This window comes from Eubalaena glacialis, chromosome 10, assembly GCF_028564815.1.
Source record: "Eubalaena glacialis isolate mEubGla1 chromosome 10, mEubGla1.1.hap2.+ XY, whole genome shotgun sequence".
Lineage (NCBI taxonomy): Eukaryota > Metazoa > Chordata > Mammalia > Artiodactyla > Balaenidae > Eubalaena > Eubalaena glacialis.
Window position 1 is genome coordinate 115075412 of NC_083725.1, and position 17084 is coordinate 115092495.

A 17084-nucleotide genomic window follows, 5' to 3' on the forward strand; every position below is an offset into this window, starting at 1 on the left:
GGCTGTAAACACAACTTGTGCCTAGTCCTCCAGTCCTCACACATGACGACCTCCCCTTTGGCCCTCCTCCCCTCAGGTCCCAGACCCTTCAGCAGCCCACCTCTTCTCTCCTCCCCAGCCAAGGGAAAGGCGTCAGAACAAGGGGTCTCTGAGGGACTTTAGCAGTCCAGCCCCAGCGTTCCCACCCACCGAGAGTAACTTCCAGCGTCTGACAGATAATCAGCTCTGTTTAAAGACTAGGGTTGACAAAGGCTCGTTACCTTACGAGGTGGCCCATTCTAATACTGGACAGCTCTACGGTTACAAAATGATTCCTTTGGCCCTAACCTACACTGACTTCCAGTTGATCCAATAAACTAATCTGCATTACTGTCAAAAGCCAAAGGGGTAGCTAGGTGAGAAGCATTTACCTACTAAGAGACTGCACTTTGGGGCCAAACTGGGTGAACTGAGGAGACATGATTTCTTGAGGGTCAGCAGGGCTCAGGACATTGAGTCTTGCAAAACCCCATTCTCTAACCCGGCCAGGGGAGTTTGAGGTTTGAGGTCAGGTACAGACCCCACCTACCCAAACTGTTCTGTCAACAACAACCAGGGAGACCCAGGGGAGGTTTCAGGCATTGTTTCCCTATATCTTGAGGAAAGAGTTTGCTCTCTCACGCTCTCTCTCTCTACTCCACTAAAATTCAGTCAATAACTCTTCATAAATAATTTATTTTCATTAGAAATCTAAGTGCTGCAGATGAAAGACCTAACTGGCATTTTAGAAAGTTACATTCTTAGTGTTTTAAATTGGGGAAGGACATTCCATTGTAAAGGACAAACCCACAAGAGGACTCAGGGAGTTTGGGGCTCTCATTCCCCATGACTGGAATGTCATAAGCAGAGAGTGGAGTGGGAGGAGTCGCTGCAGGAGATAACGCTCTTCCCACCGCTGCATTTAGGAGGCTCACTGGCTGCTCTTTCTGAAGAAATACCGAAACCGGAAGAGAGAGCTGCAGGAAGAAGAGCAGAGCAGGTTGAGACTCTAGAGGTCCACTTCCCTTCTCCCAGGTCCCATTAGGGCTCCATTATTAGCTAGGGCAGTTTTGCTCTGAGACCACTGGATGGAAATTCAAGTCTGAAACAGCATTTGAAAAGGTACCCAAGTTAGAGTATACTCAGGAGGTAGAAATAAAGAAGAACAATTGCAATGGTATGGCTGAGCTCTAGATAGATAAAGGGATTTGCTAACTGTACTCTGCAAAAAGGACTCTGAAGACAGCCTAGATTCAGAGGGGAGAATGGAAAAATTTTGGTAACGAAATCATCTGAATAACCCAAGCGCGATCAGAATAGTTTCTGTCCAAGCAGCATTTGTGGAATCAGGTCCAATGCTGGGCACATCGGGGTGCGGTAGATTGTGTAAAAGTGAACAAGACACAGTCTTTGTTAAAGTCACAGTTAGGGCCCTCATGCTCACTTCATTTCCATCATTTATCCGCACAAAATAGAGATTATGCAGGTAATCTGCTTTCTTTTGTATTCTTATTTCCCTGAGAGACTCAGTGGGGCAGGCTCTGGAGCTGGACTGCCCTGGGTCTCAGTTTGATGGCAGGAGAGAAGTCTATCCTACCTTAGAAACCCAAAGAAGCCACTGGTTCCCAGCTCCGTGCGTCCTTCAGGTGGAGGTGGATCGTTTTGCTGCAATGGTGGGGTAATCTTCCCTGCTCGGCTGTCCCCCCACTTAGAATCTGCAAGGAAAACACTCAGGCAGGGAAAAGGTGTCAGTCCTCAGGCTACTTTTATGTGAGCAGGGGAAGGCAGGACACCGAGCATGAGCCCAGGGCAGCCTCAAACCAGGATTATTCGAAGCCAGGTGAATTGCTTGTTCTGACCTTCCCAATTTCATCTCAGCTCAGTAAGGTGCTATTCTGACCTTGGAGTATTTTCAAAGTCAGGCCCCTGAGATTTTTTTTTTTTAATAAATTTATTTATTTATTTTTGGCTGCGTTGGGTCTTCGTTGCTGCGTGGGCTTTTCTCCAGTTGCGGGGAGCAGGGGCTACTCTTCGTTGTGGTGTGCAGGCTTCTCTTGTTGCGGAGCATGGGCTCTAGGCGCGTGGGCTTCAGTAGTTGTGGCTTGCGGGCCCTAGAGCACAGGCTTAGTAGTTGTGGTGCACGGGCTTAGGTGCTCCGCGGCATGTGGGATCTTCCTGGACCAGGGCTTGAACCCGTGTCCCCTGCATTGGCAGGCGGATTATTAACCACTGCGCCACCAGGGAAGCCCTGCCCCTCAGATTTGTACACTGCTCAAATCCTAGACACCTACCGTGGCTGGTGTGTCTACACATGGAATGACAACTTACTGAAGAACTCACTGGCTCACAGGACTGCATCTGTGATAACTGCATCCATACCGAATCCTCATGCTGAGTGAAAGATCAGCAAGTTGAAAGAGCAATACCTCAACATGCATTCCCAGCCCTTGCCAAGCATCCACCTGCACCTACAATATTAATACTAGTGCCCCAAAGGGGAGAGGAGGAGAGACAGCTTCCCAGAGATTGTTCTCCAGGATAGAAAAGTGAAACATATCCCTCCCAACTTTTCTGTAAAACTTACCACACAATATGGAAATGTTCTGAAACTGTGGGAGCATCAGTTTCGCTATCAGAAGCACAAGAAGGACATGCATTGCCTCCTTCACTCCTTCTGGGAACTGCGGGGGCTTCTATTACTCAAGAGCCTGCCCGCAGACTGGAGGATGGCCAACAAGCACCTCCAAGGGAGCGAGGTACATCACCCACTGAGCGTGTCCAGACTCAGAGCTCTGTGCTGCTCTGCTCATCAGATGACTAAAGAGGACAGGGGGGCTTCCCTGGTGGCGCAGTGGTTAAGAATCTGCCTGCCAACGCAGGGGACACGGGTTCGAGCCCTGGTCTGGGAAGATCCCTCATGCCGCGGAGCGACTAAGCCCGTGAGCTACAACTACTGAGCCTGCGCGTCTGGAGCCTGTGCTCCGCAAGGGGAGAGGCCGCGACGGTGAGAGGCCCGCGCACCGCGATGAAGAGTGGCCCCTGCTCGCCGCAACTGGAGAAAGCCCTCGCACAGAAACGAAGACCCAACACAGCCAAAAATAAATATAAATAAATAAATAAATTTATTAAAAAAAAAAAAAAAAAGAGGACAGGATGATTATTAGAGGAGAATACATATGAATTTCCCAGAACCTACCCTGGTCCTGAACATCAGTGATATCAAATGCTGAGGTCTCCTGCCATTCCTGCTGGGTTTTTCTTTCTCTGTTCTGATAAAAAGACCAAGAAAAGTCTTAAACTTTACTCCTTTACAGCTTGGTGGTCTGAATGCTATTTGCTGGTAAGGTGATATCACATCAGTGCTGGGGACTGTCTTCTGACTGCCCAGGCAGGTTCTATTTTTCCTTCTATAGGACTGTCCTTTTTCCATATCAGCTTCCCAAACACTGTCTCTCTAAAATCATAATATTTAACAGCCAAGAACAAACCAAGCTGGGTATACCTTATCATTCCATGTTTCTGAGTGCCAACTATTGCCAAGGACAGAATATTGAGGTTTCAGATATCAGGAGGACCTTTACTTTACCTTGGAGAAAAGTATAATCTATGTGGTAAAACTGACGTATAAACTAAGTATTATAAGTCAGTGTGATAAGACTACTCCATCAGTCTATATAGAGTGCCCTGGTTACTGAGGAGGACATGAATAGAGTGGGTAGTGGTTAGTCAAGGAAGACTTCACAGGAAAAGTGTTATTTAAATGGGGCCTTGGTGGATGGCATCAAGGGGTCAGAGAGAGCAGGGCATTCCAGAAAGGGACATGACATACAAGGGCACATTGCCGTTAACATGTAAATATGATCAACATGGCTAGAGCCAGGGCAGCAGAAACATGACTATGGCATAAGCAATCTTATTATTTCTGTCTACTGCTCTATAGACCTTCCTTTGTACTTTGAAGGGGACATCCTACAACCTGGTTCCAAGCCTATAATATTCTAGGAGACACCCTGGTAGCCAGAAACATGGTTGATATATTTCCTTTGAGAATCTGCCAACTGGCCACTTCCCTCACCCAGGCACAACCTGAGGGCTTGACTGCCCAGCAGTGCTGGGGAGTTCCTTGAGCCATTTTGCTGGTGAAGAATTCTCTCTCTCTCTTTTTTCTTTTGCCACGCCGCGCGGTATGCGGGATCTTAGTTCCCCAACAAGGGATTGAACCCATGCCCGCTGAAGTGGAAGCACAGGTTCTCAACCACTAGACCGCCAGGGAAGTCCCGCTGGTGAAGAATTCTATAGCAAGGGTGTATCTAGGAGGCAGAGGCACAGCAATCCCAGGAAAGTTAGGACAGATCCCCCATCCTAAGCATAAGCTGATATTTCTGTTAAGCTTTTCCACAAACCCCTCAAATCCAAGACCACATAGGCAGCCACCTAAATCATACTCCTATAAAAGTGAAAGGGAACTCTGGGGAGGAAGGAGACTCTCTCTTCCAGACAGGGTGGAGATGAAATTTAGAGGGCCCAGATCTGATTTCTAGCTTGAGGGAATGATTCTCACAAACTTACTATGGTAAGGTATGGAAACTATGGTTTGGGGTTTAAATACTGCTGCATTGGCCCTAATGGAAGCATCTACTAAGGTTGGTAGTGGGGACCAGAAGGGCAAAGGCCCTGGGGCAGAGGTATAGCCTACCTCTGAACCAGGGGAAATTTCCCTCATAAGGCAGCCTTTGTGCTCTCCTGAAATCTTTATAGAGGTTTCCTCAGGCAAACGTTGTTAAGAGAGGAAAACCATTATAGCCTGAACTAAGACTGAGGGTACCATCTAGGACATCCAACAACACATAATACCCTGAAAACCTGATGCAAGGTTGTCCCCTGTATGTTCAGGGTCAGATCTGCTTAGAAGTGCAGTTCAAGCAAAGGCTTGAAAAAAAAGCTACGTGCACGGCAGTCTGTTTCACTTCTGGTCCATTCATCTGCTCTCTCCCATTTTAAAGTCTGGATCTCTAGATCTGGGAGCTAAAGTAACAAAGGGAATGAGTCTGTCCTTCCGTCCCATTCTCCTCAAAACACCTCTTACGAAACAGAGACCTTATTCAGGTGTATGTTGTATTCTTCAAAGCTTTCCCTGCACAGGCTCCCTATGTGTACAGATGTGCACAATCCACACTGTGTTTCTACACCTTAACTTCCCCCAAAGGGAAGAGAAGATATTAGGCATTGGACCATAGGAGTAAATTCAATTCTTCCGGCTCAAGTGACTCACACTAAGAGTCCCTGTGATCACTTTAATTTAGGAGAAGTCTGCTCTCTGGGAACAGGGTCTACAATGGAGACCGCTTGGGCTTTGAGTCATAATCAATAAACATGTTCCTTTTTTTTTTTTTTTTTTTTGCTCAGAGTTTTTTCTAAACCCAGTATCAGGTTGCAAAGGTAATTATGTTGAGTAAGAAACTGTGGGTTCTTAAGGGAGATGATGTGTCAAACTAAGAATAGGAAGATACAAAGGGTAGAGAGTGAGGGAAATGTTCCTTTAATAGTAATTATCTTGGTTGTATAAAGTGTCTTTGTTCTCCAGAGCTTCATGTACTCTTCTTGTACTTTCTAATTTCTTCTTCTTTCCTCTCTAAAGGATGAGAGTATAGAAGAGGGAAACCATCTGCTTTAAATCACTCCATGGGCCAGCTGGCCATGGGCACAACAGGGCTCTGTACCGTGCCCCCGCCCACAGAGGCAGAGGTCTTCATCTTTAAGGGTTCACTCTACTCCCAACTAAATGCTAAGCTCCTGGAAAAAAACTAGGTTTTATATGTTTGGGTGCACCCCAGCACCTAACACAATGCCTTGCTAACAGCAGACAGAATTGTTTAGAAATGAAAATCACTTCATTTTTCTACTTTAAAATGTTTTAGGGAATTCCTATGATCTTGAAGGTGGCTTTAAAGCCTTTTAGGATCCAGCCCGTGCTGACCTCTCCAGTGACATTTCTCAGCACTGTACTCTAAGCGCCAGGTGCATTGGCTTCCAGTCACCAAAAGCACTGTACTCTTTCCTCTTAGCCTTAGTTCTTTGAGCTACTCTGAGCTACTCTGGGAACTCTCTTTCACATCCATTTGGTCTGAATGAGGTTCTCCTTTGTGGTCCCTTTGTACCCTGTGCTTTCTTTATTCCTGCACGTAGCACATTTATCAGTAATGTCTGCCCAGCTTTACACTTTTGGCATTTTTCGGGGAGAGTGTGTGTGATAGCTCTAGTACTTGGCACATAGGAGTCACTCAGTAAATGTTTGTGGAATGAATGCATATGTAAATGTTTGTTCAATAACTGATCATGTTATAGATCCTGGGAAGGTGAGGGAGGTGAGTTGGGAATGTTTGGATACCTAAGGTCAGAGCTGCTTTGGAGCGATGGCAGAGAAGTAAGAAAAGTCACAAATAACAGCTATTTCAAGAAAAAGGGCACTATTTTAGAGACTACTATGGAAAAGGAGTCCTGAAATGGAGGAGTAGCAGTTGTATGAATATCTAAATGGAGAGCAGACCTCACAAAATGAAATCATATATTGTTAGGGCCGGACCATCACTGCTCTAAATGAAGTTTTCTCTTACCAGTATCCTGTGCTGATATATACCTATTTTGTCTGTAAAAACTAGATGCTCCCATACAGATGAACTGGTTTGCTGGGCAGAAATAGAGACACAGATGTAGAGAACAAACGTATGGACACCAAGGGGGGAAAGTGGTGGTGGGGGGTTGGTGGGATGAACTGGGAGATTGGGATTGGCATATATACACTAATATGTATAAAATAGATAACTAATAAGAACCTGTTGTATAAAAAATAAATAAAATAAAATTCAAAACTTCAAAAAAAAAACAAAACCAAAAAACTAGATGTTCCCAGACTCAGAGTCCAGTGCAGATGAAGGCAAAAAGTTTTCTAAAAAAAATTCTAAGCTGGATCCCACCTCAATTCAACAGATCTATTTTCTTTTTCAACTGCAGAGTATAAGAAAGCAGCTTTTTAAGCTAAGAGAAGACCTTTTAACAAAAGGATTCATCAATGTGTGTATTATGCAGCTACATTTAGGACAGGTTGTGGCGAGGGTGGAATGGTTGAAAGTTGTTCTGCAGATGGTGAAACGTGAGAACGAGTCCAGTGAATTCAGTCTGTACTAAGGATCAAGATGTGCTGGTAACAGGAATCCTGACTTGTAATTGAGCAGAAATAGCCAAGAGTCTCGAAGTCTCCATTTTGGTGCTTACCCTCCTGGTTTCCATAGGGGCCTTCTTTTTGCTGAGCTCTTGGCTGGAAGTCCCCTTCTTGGGCCTGAGGTGGGAGAAAAAAGCCCAGGAAGTGTTACTGGCAGCAGCAATATCACCACATTCAAGCAAATGTGGCCCAAATGAATATTTCAGCAGGTTGGCTATTTTTATGCCACTCCTGGCCTGCAGAATAAATCGTGTGGCCAAACTCTCTTTGGGTGCTGCTTTAATTCACAGTAGAATCACAATTTGAGACATTTTGGGATCTAGGGGTTGAGAAAGGGAAAATGTGATTGACAGCAGGTATCAGATTTTGAAATACTTGGTTGTGCATCAAAACACAGAGAAAGGGAAGATGTGAGGCCTCATCTCCATGGATAATTCAGTCAAATGGAACTGACCAAAGCTTCATACCTCCAAGTACCCTCACATCCCACCTGGCTGGGAAAGGAATTTCCTAACTCTTCACCGATGTGTGCATTTGGAGGGTGTAGGGGTCAGCTCCTTCATGGTCTACCCTCACTGCTCCTGTATGTCTTGGGGCCCACACAGTACCAGGAAAAGAACAGCTGCTTCCTGTGAACCTGGGCTGAAAGCACTTTGGGCTGGGAGCAAACCACACCTTGGATTATTCCATCATCCCTCTCTGGGTGCTAACATGAACAACTGAATTGTCTTACTGACTCATTCTGTCCCTGACAGAGAATCAAAAGAAGAAAATAAGCAGCCTCTACAACAGCAACTTCAACATGTTAAGGGCTGTGTTTAACACTTCCCCTAATTCGCAGCACCTCACCCAGTAATTGATGCATATCCTGTTGCAGACATTTATGTTTCAGTCTGTACTACCTCTTAAGGTAGAGTTCCAAAAGTTTACTGCTAACTGGGTAAAATAAGATTATATTTTATTCATTCTCACTCTTTTGAGGGTTTCTCTATGTTCTTGGATAATATTTTGGGACTTCATATCTTGTGCCTTCTGTGTTTTCCTACAGTACGACCATAGTAAGTACTCACTGAATATTTGTTGGATTCAATTGTACAGATATGTTTACATTTCCTCTCAGTCTTCATCTTTTTTTTCTGGCCGTGCCATGCGGCTTGTGGGATCTTAGTTCCCCAACCAGGGATCGAACCCGTGGCCCCTGCAGTGGAAGCGCAGTCTTAATCACTGGACTGCTAGGGAATTCCCTCAGTCTTCATCTTGATGAACAGAAGAATTCTACTTTGCTGAGGAAGGGACCGTGTTCCAATTACACTGCAAACATCAACTTGCTTCCTTCTCTTAGTCCACCCACTAGAATAGGCAGGTATGAATGAAGCCCTGAGACAGAGAGTGACACGCCCAAGGACAAGATCAACCAGCAGCAACAGCTGGCAAAGCCTAACTAGGATGCAGGATTTAGCCCCTCTGCCAAAACCACTGACCTGTCCAGCCCTGGCCTGGTTGGGGAGCTGGGCGCTTCTGCGTGTTTTCGTTTCCTCATCACGGCTCCTGCTGCTTTCCTCTCTGCCAGGACCTTTAGAAAGGAACCACACTTCCTGTGACTCTTCCTTTTCCAGAGTTGCTCACATGAGGGCACAGTAACGAGAACTCCCCATCTTTAAATTGCCAAAGGCAACTTTTAACACCAGCTTTGCAAGTAAGGATAGACATAGTCTCAGAAATCTAGCCAAGGGGAAAAAGAATGTCTCACGTATACAATTCTGATTGGACTTGGGCAACAACCAAGGGGCATAAAAGACAAGAGCAGGACTTTTGGGACAACAGAAGGCAATAAAGGCAATTTTCATTTCTTACAGAAAAGGCAAACTTACCAACCCAAGCGGACTGCTGTTTATTGGTTTTCCTGCAACAGAAAATTTGAATGTCATAATGGATCGAGACTTTCTGGCTATCATTGACGTCTTAGAACTGGTCCTAGACAAAACTTTGGTGTGTGCCCTTTTCCCTACCGCCCGGTACCACTTTTCCTACAAATACTGTGTCCTCAAACTTTCTTCCTCCCTTATTTTAGAACTACTGTCATCTACAAGCTAAAAATAGTTTGATTCGTACTATATTCTAACTATATGTCACTTAAAAGGGGATGATCCCTATTATGAAAGAAAAAAAGTGGAACTTTCAGCAGCGTGACAAATGAATTGAGGAGATATTTTGAGGTAAGGCCTTTGTACCTTTTTTCAAATCAAACTGGCAGGTGTCTCCTTATCCCTCTATTTGTAAAAATAGCGGTGGCCCCCAGAGATTAAAAATTGGGAGATATCTTTAAGATACTACTAAGGTGAAAGTCATTAAATACTCTAAAATGGAGGAATTATTTATATAATAAGTATCTTTCATTGAATGATTATTCTAAGTCACACTGTACTTTCCATCTTCCAGTATTTATACATTTAATCTTTTTAACAACTTAATGAGATATGTACTATTATTATTTTTCACCATTTCACAAAGGTGGCAGAGAAAGACTGAGTAATTTATCTAAGGTCACAGAGCTATTAAGTGGCAAAGCCACCAAGATTTGAAGCAGGCAGTCTAGTTTGGAGCACATGCTCCCGACTTCTGCACTGTCAGTGTCGGCGCCCAATCCGGCTGACTGTTTCACCATATTCAGCTTGCACTGCTAACCCATGGATGTTCAACCTTCCCTCTTTTCTTCTCCACCACCTACACTTCTATCATTCTACTTACCAGTTGACAGGTTTTCATGAAACCATTTCATCTCCACGTACAGAGTGAAAACAAATGGATAAGGGACCAAGACAATCTCTCCGTGTTTGAATTTCAGGTGGGACACTCTCTCCCATTTGCTTTTATCTGGGAAATGTGCTAAGGAGTGAGGAAAGAAGCCAGTACGAATCCCTGAGTACTATTTTAGGGAAAAGACTCCCTCTGGTTTCCCTGACCTACCCTCCAAACTGCCTATGGGTTTGCTGCTTCCATCTGAATCTACAGTGTGAATTGTAGTTCATTTCCACCCAGTAAAGAAAGGATACAGGGAAATACAATGAAGTGTTCTGTAGCAAACGGCTGCAGATTATCCAGGTTTCCCAAGACCACACGAATAGAATCCTGAAAAAAAAAATTTGAAATGACTTTAATACTGTCTAATCTCAGCCAATCTATTAATTTATCCTTATCACTGCTCTTCACATACTCTATACGCTTTTAAAGTTGAACTACTTGCTGTTCCCTGAATATGCCTTCTGCTTCTCTATTTCTATGCTCTTGCCTGAAATACCCTTTCAACCCATCAGTATATGACCAAATTCGACCTATCCTTTTATGATACAGCTCAAAAGCCATCTCCTCCAGAAAGTTTTCCCTGATTTCCCGAGTTTTATTAACTATTAGTCTCAAATTTCACAGTAGTTAGCCTTGGGCCTTTACTATATTCCATGTACTTTTTTTTTTTTTTTTCTGTCATGCCCCGTGGCTTGCAGGACCTTAGTTCCCTGATTAGGGAGTGAACCCTGGCCCCGGCAGTGAAAGGGCTGAGTCCTAACCACTGGACCGCCAGGGAATTCCCTACATTTTTTTTTTTTTAATTTTATTTATTTATTTATTTATTTATGGCTGTGTTGGGTCTTCGTTTCTGTGCGAGGGCTTTCTCTAGTTGCAGCAAGTGGGGGCCACTCTTCATCGCGGTGCGCGGGCCTCTCACTATCGCGGCCTCTCTTGTTGTGGAGCACAGGCTCCAGACGCGCAGGCTCAGCAATTGTGGCTCACGGGCCTAGTCGCTCCGCGGCATGTGGGATCTTCCCAGACCAGGGCTCGAACCCGTGTCACCTGCATTGGCAGGCAGATTCTCAACCACTGCGCCACCAGGGAAGCCCATCCCTACATATTTTTATGTAGGGAATATTTTTATTGTACATATTTTTATTTTGTACATACTTTTATTTTCCTTACTGAGAAATCTTCTTGAAGTAGAATATACACCTGATTTATCTTAGCATCCCTTCTATGGTGTCTACCATTAGTGGATGAAGCATAACAGGTCCTCAACAAATATATACTGGATTAGTGAATAATACTGGTATTTATTTACATATACTTATTTTGCTTTTGCTTAAGTCAAATCTTTTCTTCTACTCTCTTTAAATCTGAATTGATTAGTCTCTAATTAACCTATGCTTATTAGTATATACTAATTAAACAATTGGTATCATGAAAAGACTACTAAATTTCTATGGGAAAAAAATCTGAATTTCAGTCTCAGTTTTGTCATTTCATCTCTCTAAGCCTCATTTTCCTCATATTTGGGCTCAGAGAAAACGGAAACTGTGTCATGTTCACCTTGTATGATCTGTATTAGAATAGTATCTAGCTTATAATTTTAATAGCTAGTATTTATTGAGTAATCACTATGGCAAATATTTTTGTTTTTATACATATTAATGAATTTAACACTCATAAAACCCTATAACATAAACACTTCTATTATCCCCATTTTACCTATGAGGAAACTAAGACAAAGAGGTAAAATGACTCACGGAAGGCTACACAGGTAGTAATGATGGAGTTAAGATATGAACCCAGGCAGTGGGCCTCCAGAGCTTACACTCCTAACCATTAGACTAAACTGCCTATCAGTAAATGTTTTCCGGCTTCCCTGGTGGCGCAGTGGTTAAGAATCCGCCTGCCAATGCAGGGGACATGGGTTCGAGCCCTGGTCCGGGAAGATCCCACATGCCATGGAGCAACTAATCCTGTGCACCACAACTACTGAGCCTGCGCTCTAGAGCCCGTGCTCCACTACAAGAGAAGCCTCTGCAATGAGAAGCCCGTGCACCACAACGAAGACAACAGCAACTAGAGAAAAGTCCACGCACAGCAAAGAAGACCCAACGCAGCCAAAAATAAATTAAAAATAAATAAATAAATAAATGTTTTCAAAATGAGTGAAAAAGGATGATAACATCTGCCTCAAAACTAATGAGAGTAAGAAAAAGAACATATAAAAAGCATTTCAAAAACTTTAAATATGATTATAAATGGATATAAGTGCTCTCTAGCTACTCTTAGTTGAACTACTGTGTGGCAGGCATTGCATACATCTATTTCTAATCCTCACCACAACCTTGAAAACTGATATTATTTATCAATCTCACTGACAGGTAAGGAAACAGACTTAGAGAAGGCAGACAAATTTCCCAAAGTCACACTGTGAAGGCAAAACTAGAGTTCAAATACAGGTTTCACTGGCTCTAAAGTCTAAGCTCTCTCCACTCTACTATGCTGCCTTGAGCTTTTCTCTGCCCATATTAAGTGAAGCAAAGTGAAATAAATTCTGCGCTACTCATAATTAAAATAAGCAGAAAACTGTCATGGTCCTATATTAAAATAATTGTTATTTATAATGATGCCTCTGAAGTCCTCAAAGATCTTAATGTATCTTACAACACACAGCTGAAGAGCCACAGGTACCTTTAAGACTTTGGTTTCACAGAGTTTTATGTTTGTGTATGTAATTATATTCAACTTCTTTGAAATGTGGCAACATATGTCTTCATAAATCACAACAGTCATAGATCACTCAGTTGTGAAGTTAGAAGAGAATACGCTAGTTTAAAACTCTCATTTTATGAATGAGGCAATTAAGACCCAGAGAGATAAATGATTTGCCGAGGCTCACACAGCAAATTAGTGGTTCAGCCAGGACTGGAATCCAGGGCCATCCCCCAGAACTCTAATTTCTTTTCCAATGCTTTCACCAATCTGCGAATTTGCCCACCTTCTCTGTCTTCTTCTTGTGGGAGGATCTAAAGCTAGAGGAGCTGGGTAGCAAAGGAATGAAAATGAAGTGGGAATAAAGCAATTGCAAATGTTTCCAATTAAAATGAACACACAGCAGCCTTGTCTGTGTATTTACAGTTGAGTTTCCTGAACGTCAAGTACAAGACAGTGGTTGGGATGGTGAGGTTTCCCAGAGCCCTGGAAGGCTGCAGTCCTCCGGAAACTTTCTCTATGCCAGCTGCCACAAAAGAGAGCTGCCCATGGCTGGGAACTCTAGTGGAAACAAAATAACTCTTAGCCTCAAAGGTGCTGACACTTCAACTAGGAGAATTGAGAAAGAGTATAGGCTTTAATTTCCCTGGAAAAACAGTAAAGTTTCTTTGCAGAGGAAATGTGGCAGGGAGAAGCCAAGTAATCAAGTGGAGGTTGTGACTCAGTTTGCTGGAAATAACTAAAATCTGAATATGGACGCATCCTCAGCTCAAAGAATAACATTCCCAGAAGTTGTCTGCTTCTTTCCCTACCTCTAGCTCCTGGACGATGACTTCCTTGTTTTCTACCTCTTCCCCTCTAGAAGGTAAACAGACAAGAGATAAGTAAGCCAAGAAGTAAAGCTCTGGAGACAACAGACTCTAGTAGAGCAAAAAATGAAACTTCCATTGAGCTAAGGAAACACAGCTAAATAACAATTGTGTGTGCTGACCCAGTGCTCAAGGGAAGAAGTGATCACCTAGGTGGTGTGGTCTGAGAATTGGTACAAGGCTGTACCAAAATATCTTCTCCATTAACCCGCCAAGACCTGAAATTTCCACTGTGAAAGTTAATAATTTGTTAGACCAGTTGTACAAGTGCAGTCTGTGGACCTCTAGGGGTCCTCAAGACCCTTTCAAGGAGTCTCCAAGGGCAAAACTAGTTTCATAATAATATTAAGATGTTATTTGCCTTTCTCACTATGTTAACATTTGTAATCTGTAGTGCAAAATCAATGGTGGGCAAAATTGCTGGTGCCTTAGCACAAATCTAGCCAGTTGCACTGAACTGTACTAGCAGTTGTAGTCATCTTTACCACCACACAGGAAAAAAAATCCAGTTTCATTTAATATCCTAGAGGAAGCAGTGAAAAATTAATAATTCTATAAATCTCAACCCTTGAATACATGTCTTTTTAATATTATGTGATAAAACAGGAAGTATGCATAAAGCATTTCTGCTGCATACCAGAAGATGATGGTTGCTTGAGAAAAAGCTCCTGTACAACTGTTTAAGTTGCAAACTGAACCACTTGCTTTTTCATATTTTACTTGAATGATCAGCTGACAGATAAACTATGATTGTTATTCAGACTTGGGAATGTGACAGACATTTTCTCAAAAATGAACAGTGAGCTTATCAATTTAAGGAAAACAATTGACAGTATTTGTTGTTAAGGATAAATTTTGGGATTTCAAGCAAAATTTTGAATTTTGGAAAACTTCTATCCACCACTGTGGGGTTGACAGCTTCCAAATACTTAGACATTTTTCTGACAAGTTTAGTAGTGATATTAGCAAATGTGATTTTTTGATATTATATAATGAAATGTGTTGACATTTGAACAATCTGCATAAGCCAGTGAACCAATATTTTCCAAACGACCAACGAAACACTTCAGGTTACAAAATCAAGTGGCCTTGCTGTGCAGCTTGTGGGATCTTAGTTCCCTGACCAGGGATTAGACCCGGCCCTGGCAGGAAACTGCTGAGTCTTATCCACTCAGGGAATTCCCACAGATACATTTCTATTTAGGTCTCCTTTAATTTCACTCAGAAATATATTTTTTTTGTAGTTTTCAGTGTGCAAGTCTTACATCTCATTGGTTAAATTTATTGCTAAGTATTTTTTCTTTTTGATATTATTGTAAACAAAATTGTTTTCTTAATTTTCTTTGCAGAGTGTTTGTTGCTAGTATATATAAATCAACTGATGTTGATTTAGTATCCTGTAACTTTGCTGAATTCATTGATAAGGTCTAACAGTTTTTTGTTAGTTTGTGTGGATTCTTTAGGTTTCTCCACATATAAGATCATGTCGGGAATTCCCTGGCGGTCCAGTGGTTAGGACTCTGTGCTTTCACTGCTGAGGGCGTGGGTTCAACCTCTAGTCAGGGAACTAAGATCCCGCAAAGCCACATAGCACAGCCAAAAAAGAAAAAAAAAAAAAGACCATGTCATCTGCAAACAGAGAAGTTTCACTTCTTCCTTTCCAATTTGTATGCATTTTATTTCTTTTTCTTGACTAATTGCTCTGGCTAGAACTCCAGTACTATGTTGAATAGAAGTGATGAAAGTGAGCATCCTTATCTTGTTCCTGATCTTAAGGAAAAAGTTTAAGTTTTTCACCACTGAGTATGATGTCAGCTGTGGGTTTTTCATATATGGCCTTTATGTTGGGGAAGTTCCCTTCTATTCCTAGTTTGAGTATTTTTATCATGAAAGGGTGCTGGATTTGGTCAAATGCCTTTTCTGCGTCAATTGAGATGATCATGTGGGTTTTTTTCTCTTTTTTCTAATAATGTGGTGTATTATGTTGATTGATTTTTGTATGTTGAACTATCCTTGCATTCCTGGGGTAAGTCCTGGGAATATAAACAATGTCAATCTTCTCATTAATTTTTCAAAAATATAGTTACTTTAATAAAATGTTATATTATTTTAAAATTAATAAGTAATTATTTTAGTTTTTCTGTTTCAATTTTATATGATGAATATTGACAGGTATAACCCTCTTAATCAAAAACTCTTTGGGATCCTCAATCTTAACAGTGCAAAGGGGTCCCGAGATAAAAAAATTTGAGAACCACCACCACAAAGGTATGCCATTGCTAATTTAAAAACTTATATGAATAATAAATATATAGAACACAAAATACCTGGGAAAGAGTCCTACAAGGTGCTGCTTCAGCCAGTCTCCTGGACTGGGTGAAGGCAGAGAAGGAAAGACCTGTGGGAAGGTACTAACCTGTGTTTGCAAAGACTACCCTCCTGGTTTTAAAATTACCTGATGTTGTTGCCATATCTAATTTTGAATTTATACACATTGGGTCCTGCATGAAGAAACCTCGTCTCCGGAAATGGGTAGGTGAAAGGTTTTAAACTCATTGCTTCCAAACAATAACCTAAATAAAATATAAATATTAGAGAATTATTAAAAAGCTAAATATGGTTCCTTATGTACAGGAAAGAAAGCCTGCCTAATCTGTAGCATCTCTTCATCAGTATAATGTCCAGTTCTCAGTGTCACTGCCTATGTCCCAGGCTCAGTTCTGATATTAATTACCTGGACCATTTCCCCACCTGCATGGGGAGGATACATGATATTCTGGGACAATCTCTATACTTGAAGTCAAAAGACCTGAGTTGAAGTTTTGCTGTTTACCTTATGATCTTGTGCAAATTACTTCTCTTCCATGAGACTAATGATACTAACATCTGATGACTAACAGGGTTTTTGTTAGGATTAAATCTATCTCCCAAATATCTCTCTTTTTTTTTTTTTTTTTAAAGATTTATTGATTGATTGATTGATTGATTGCTATGTTGGGTCTTCATTTCTGTGCTAGGGCTTTCTGTAGTTGCGGCAAGCGGGGGCCACTCTTCATTGCGGTGCGCAGACCTCTCACTATTGTGGCCTCTCTTGTTGCAGAGCACAGGCTCCAGACGCGCAGGCTCAGTAGTTGTGGCTCACGGGCCTAGTTGCTCCGCGGCATGTGGGATCTTCCCAGACCAGGACGCGAACCCGTGTCCCCTGCATTAGCAGGCAGACTCTCAACCACTGCGCCACCAGGGAAGCCCCCAAATATCTCTTGAATCTGTTCTTGTCCCTTGCCCCCACTTTCCCTGGAACCTATGTCAAGGTGAAGAGGGCTCAAATCAAATAATGAAACAAAGGATGCACCAATAAGAGGCACAACTGGGAACACCTCTGCTATTAATTTTAGATGAAGTTTAGGAATTAGCACACCTCCCTGCTACAGCCAATGCAGTAAATAAGGATGTATACTAATGTTTTCCAG

At 42.4% G+C, this 17084-nt stretch overlaps 1 protein-coding gene across 1 annotated transcript; it reads right to left on the reverse strand.

Annotated features, from left to right (window-relative positions):
* Positions 1 to 949: 949 nt before the first annotated feature.
* Positions 950 to 16170, reverse strand: MAJIN (membrane anchored junction protein). The gene is made up of 10 exons (XM_061203606.1): positions 16070 to 16170; positions 13558 to 13603; positions 10291 to 10366; positions 9986 to 10123; positions 9109 to 9140; positions 8719 to 8810; positions 7291 to 7354; positions 3215 to 3287; positions 1616 to 1733; positions 950 to 995 (listed from the first exon to the last, which is right to left on the reverse strand). The coding sequence occupies exons 1-10, from the start codon at positions 16168 to 16170 to the stop codon at positions 950 to 952; spliced, it is 786 nt and encodes a 261-aa protein (XP_061059589.1).
* Positions 16171 to 17084: the final 914 nt, after the last annotated feature.

What these genes read in the sequence shown, in the direction of transcription:
- MAJIN (XM_061203606.1), bottom strand. Translation starts at nt 16,170, where the DNA reads ATGAGTTTAAAACCTTTCACCTACCCATTTCCGGAGACGAGGTTTCTT. An exon ending in ACAGCAGTCCGCTTGGGTTG is followed by an intron (nt 8,811 to 9,108) that starts GTAAGTTTGCCT and finishes TCCTTTCTAAAG; the next exon opens with GTCCTGGCAGAGAGGAAAGC. An exon ending in ACCAGGCCAGGGCTGGACAG is followed by an intron (nt 7,355 to 8,718) that starts GTCAGTGGTTTT and finishes CTCCCACCTCAG; the next exon opens with GCCCAAGAAGGGGACTTCCA.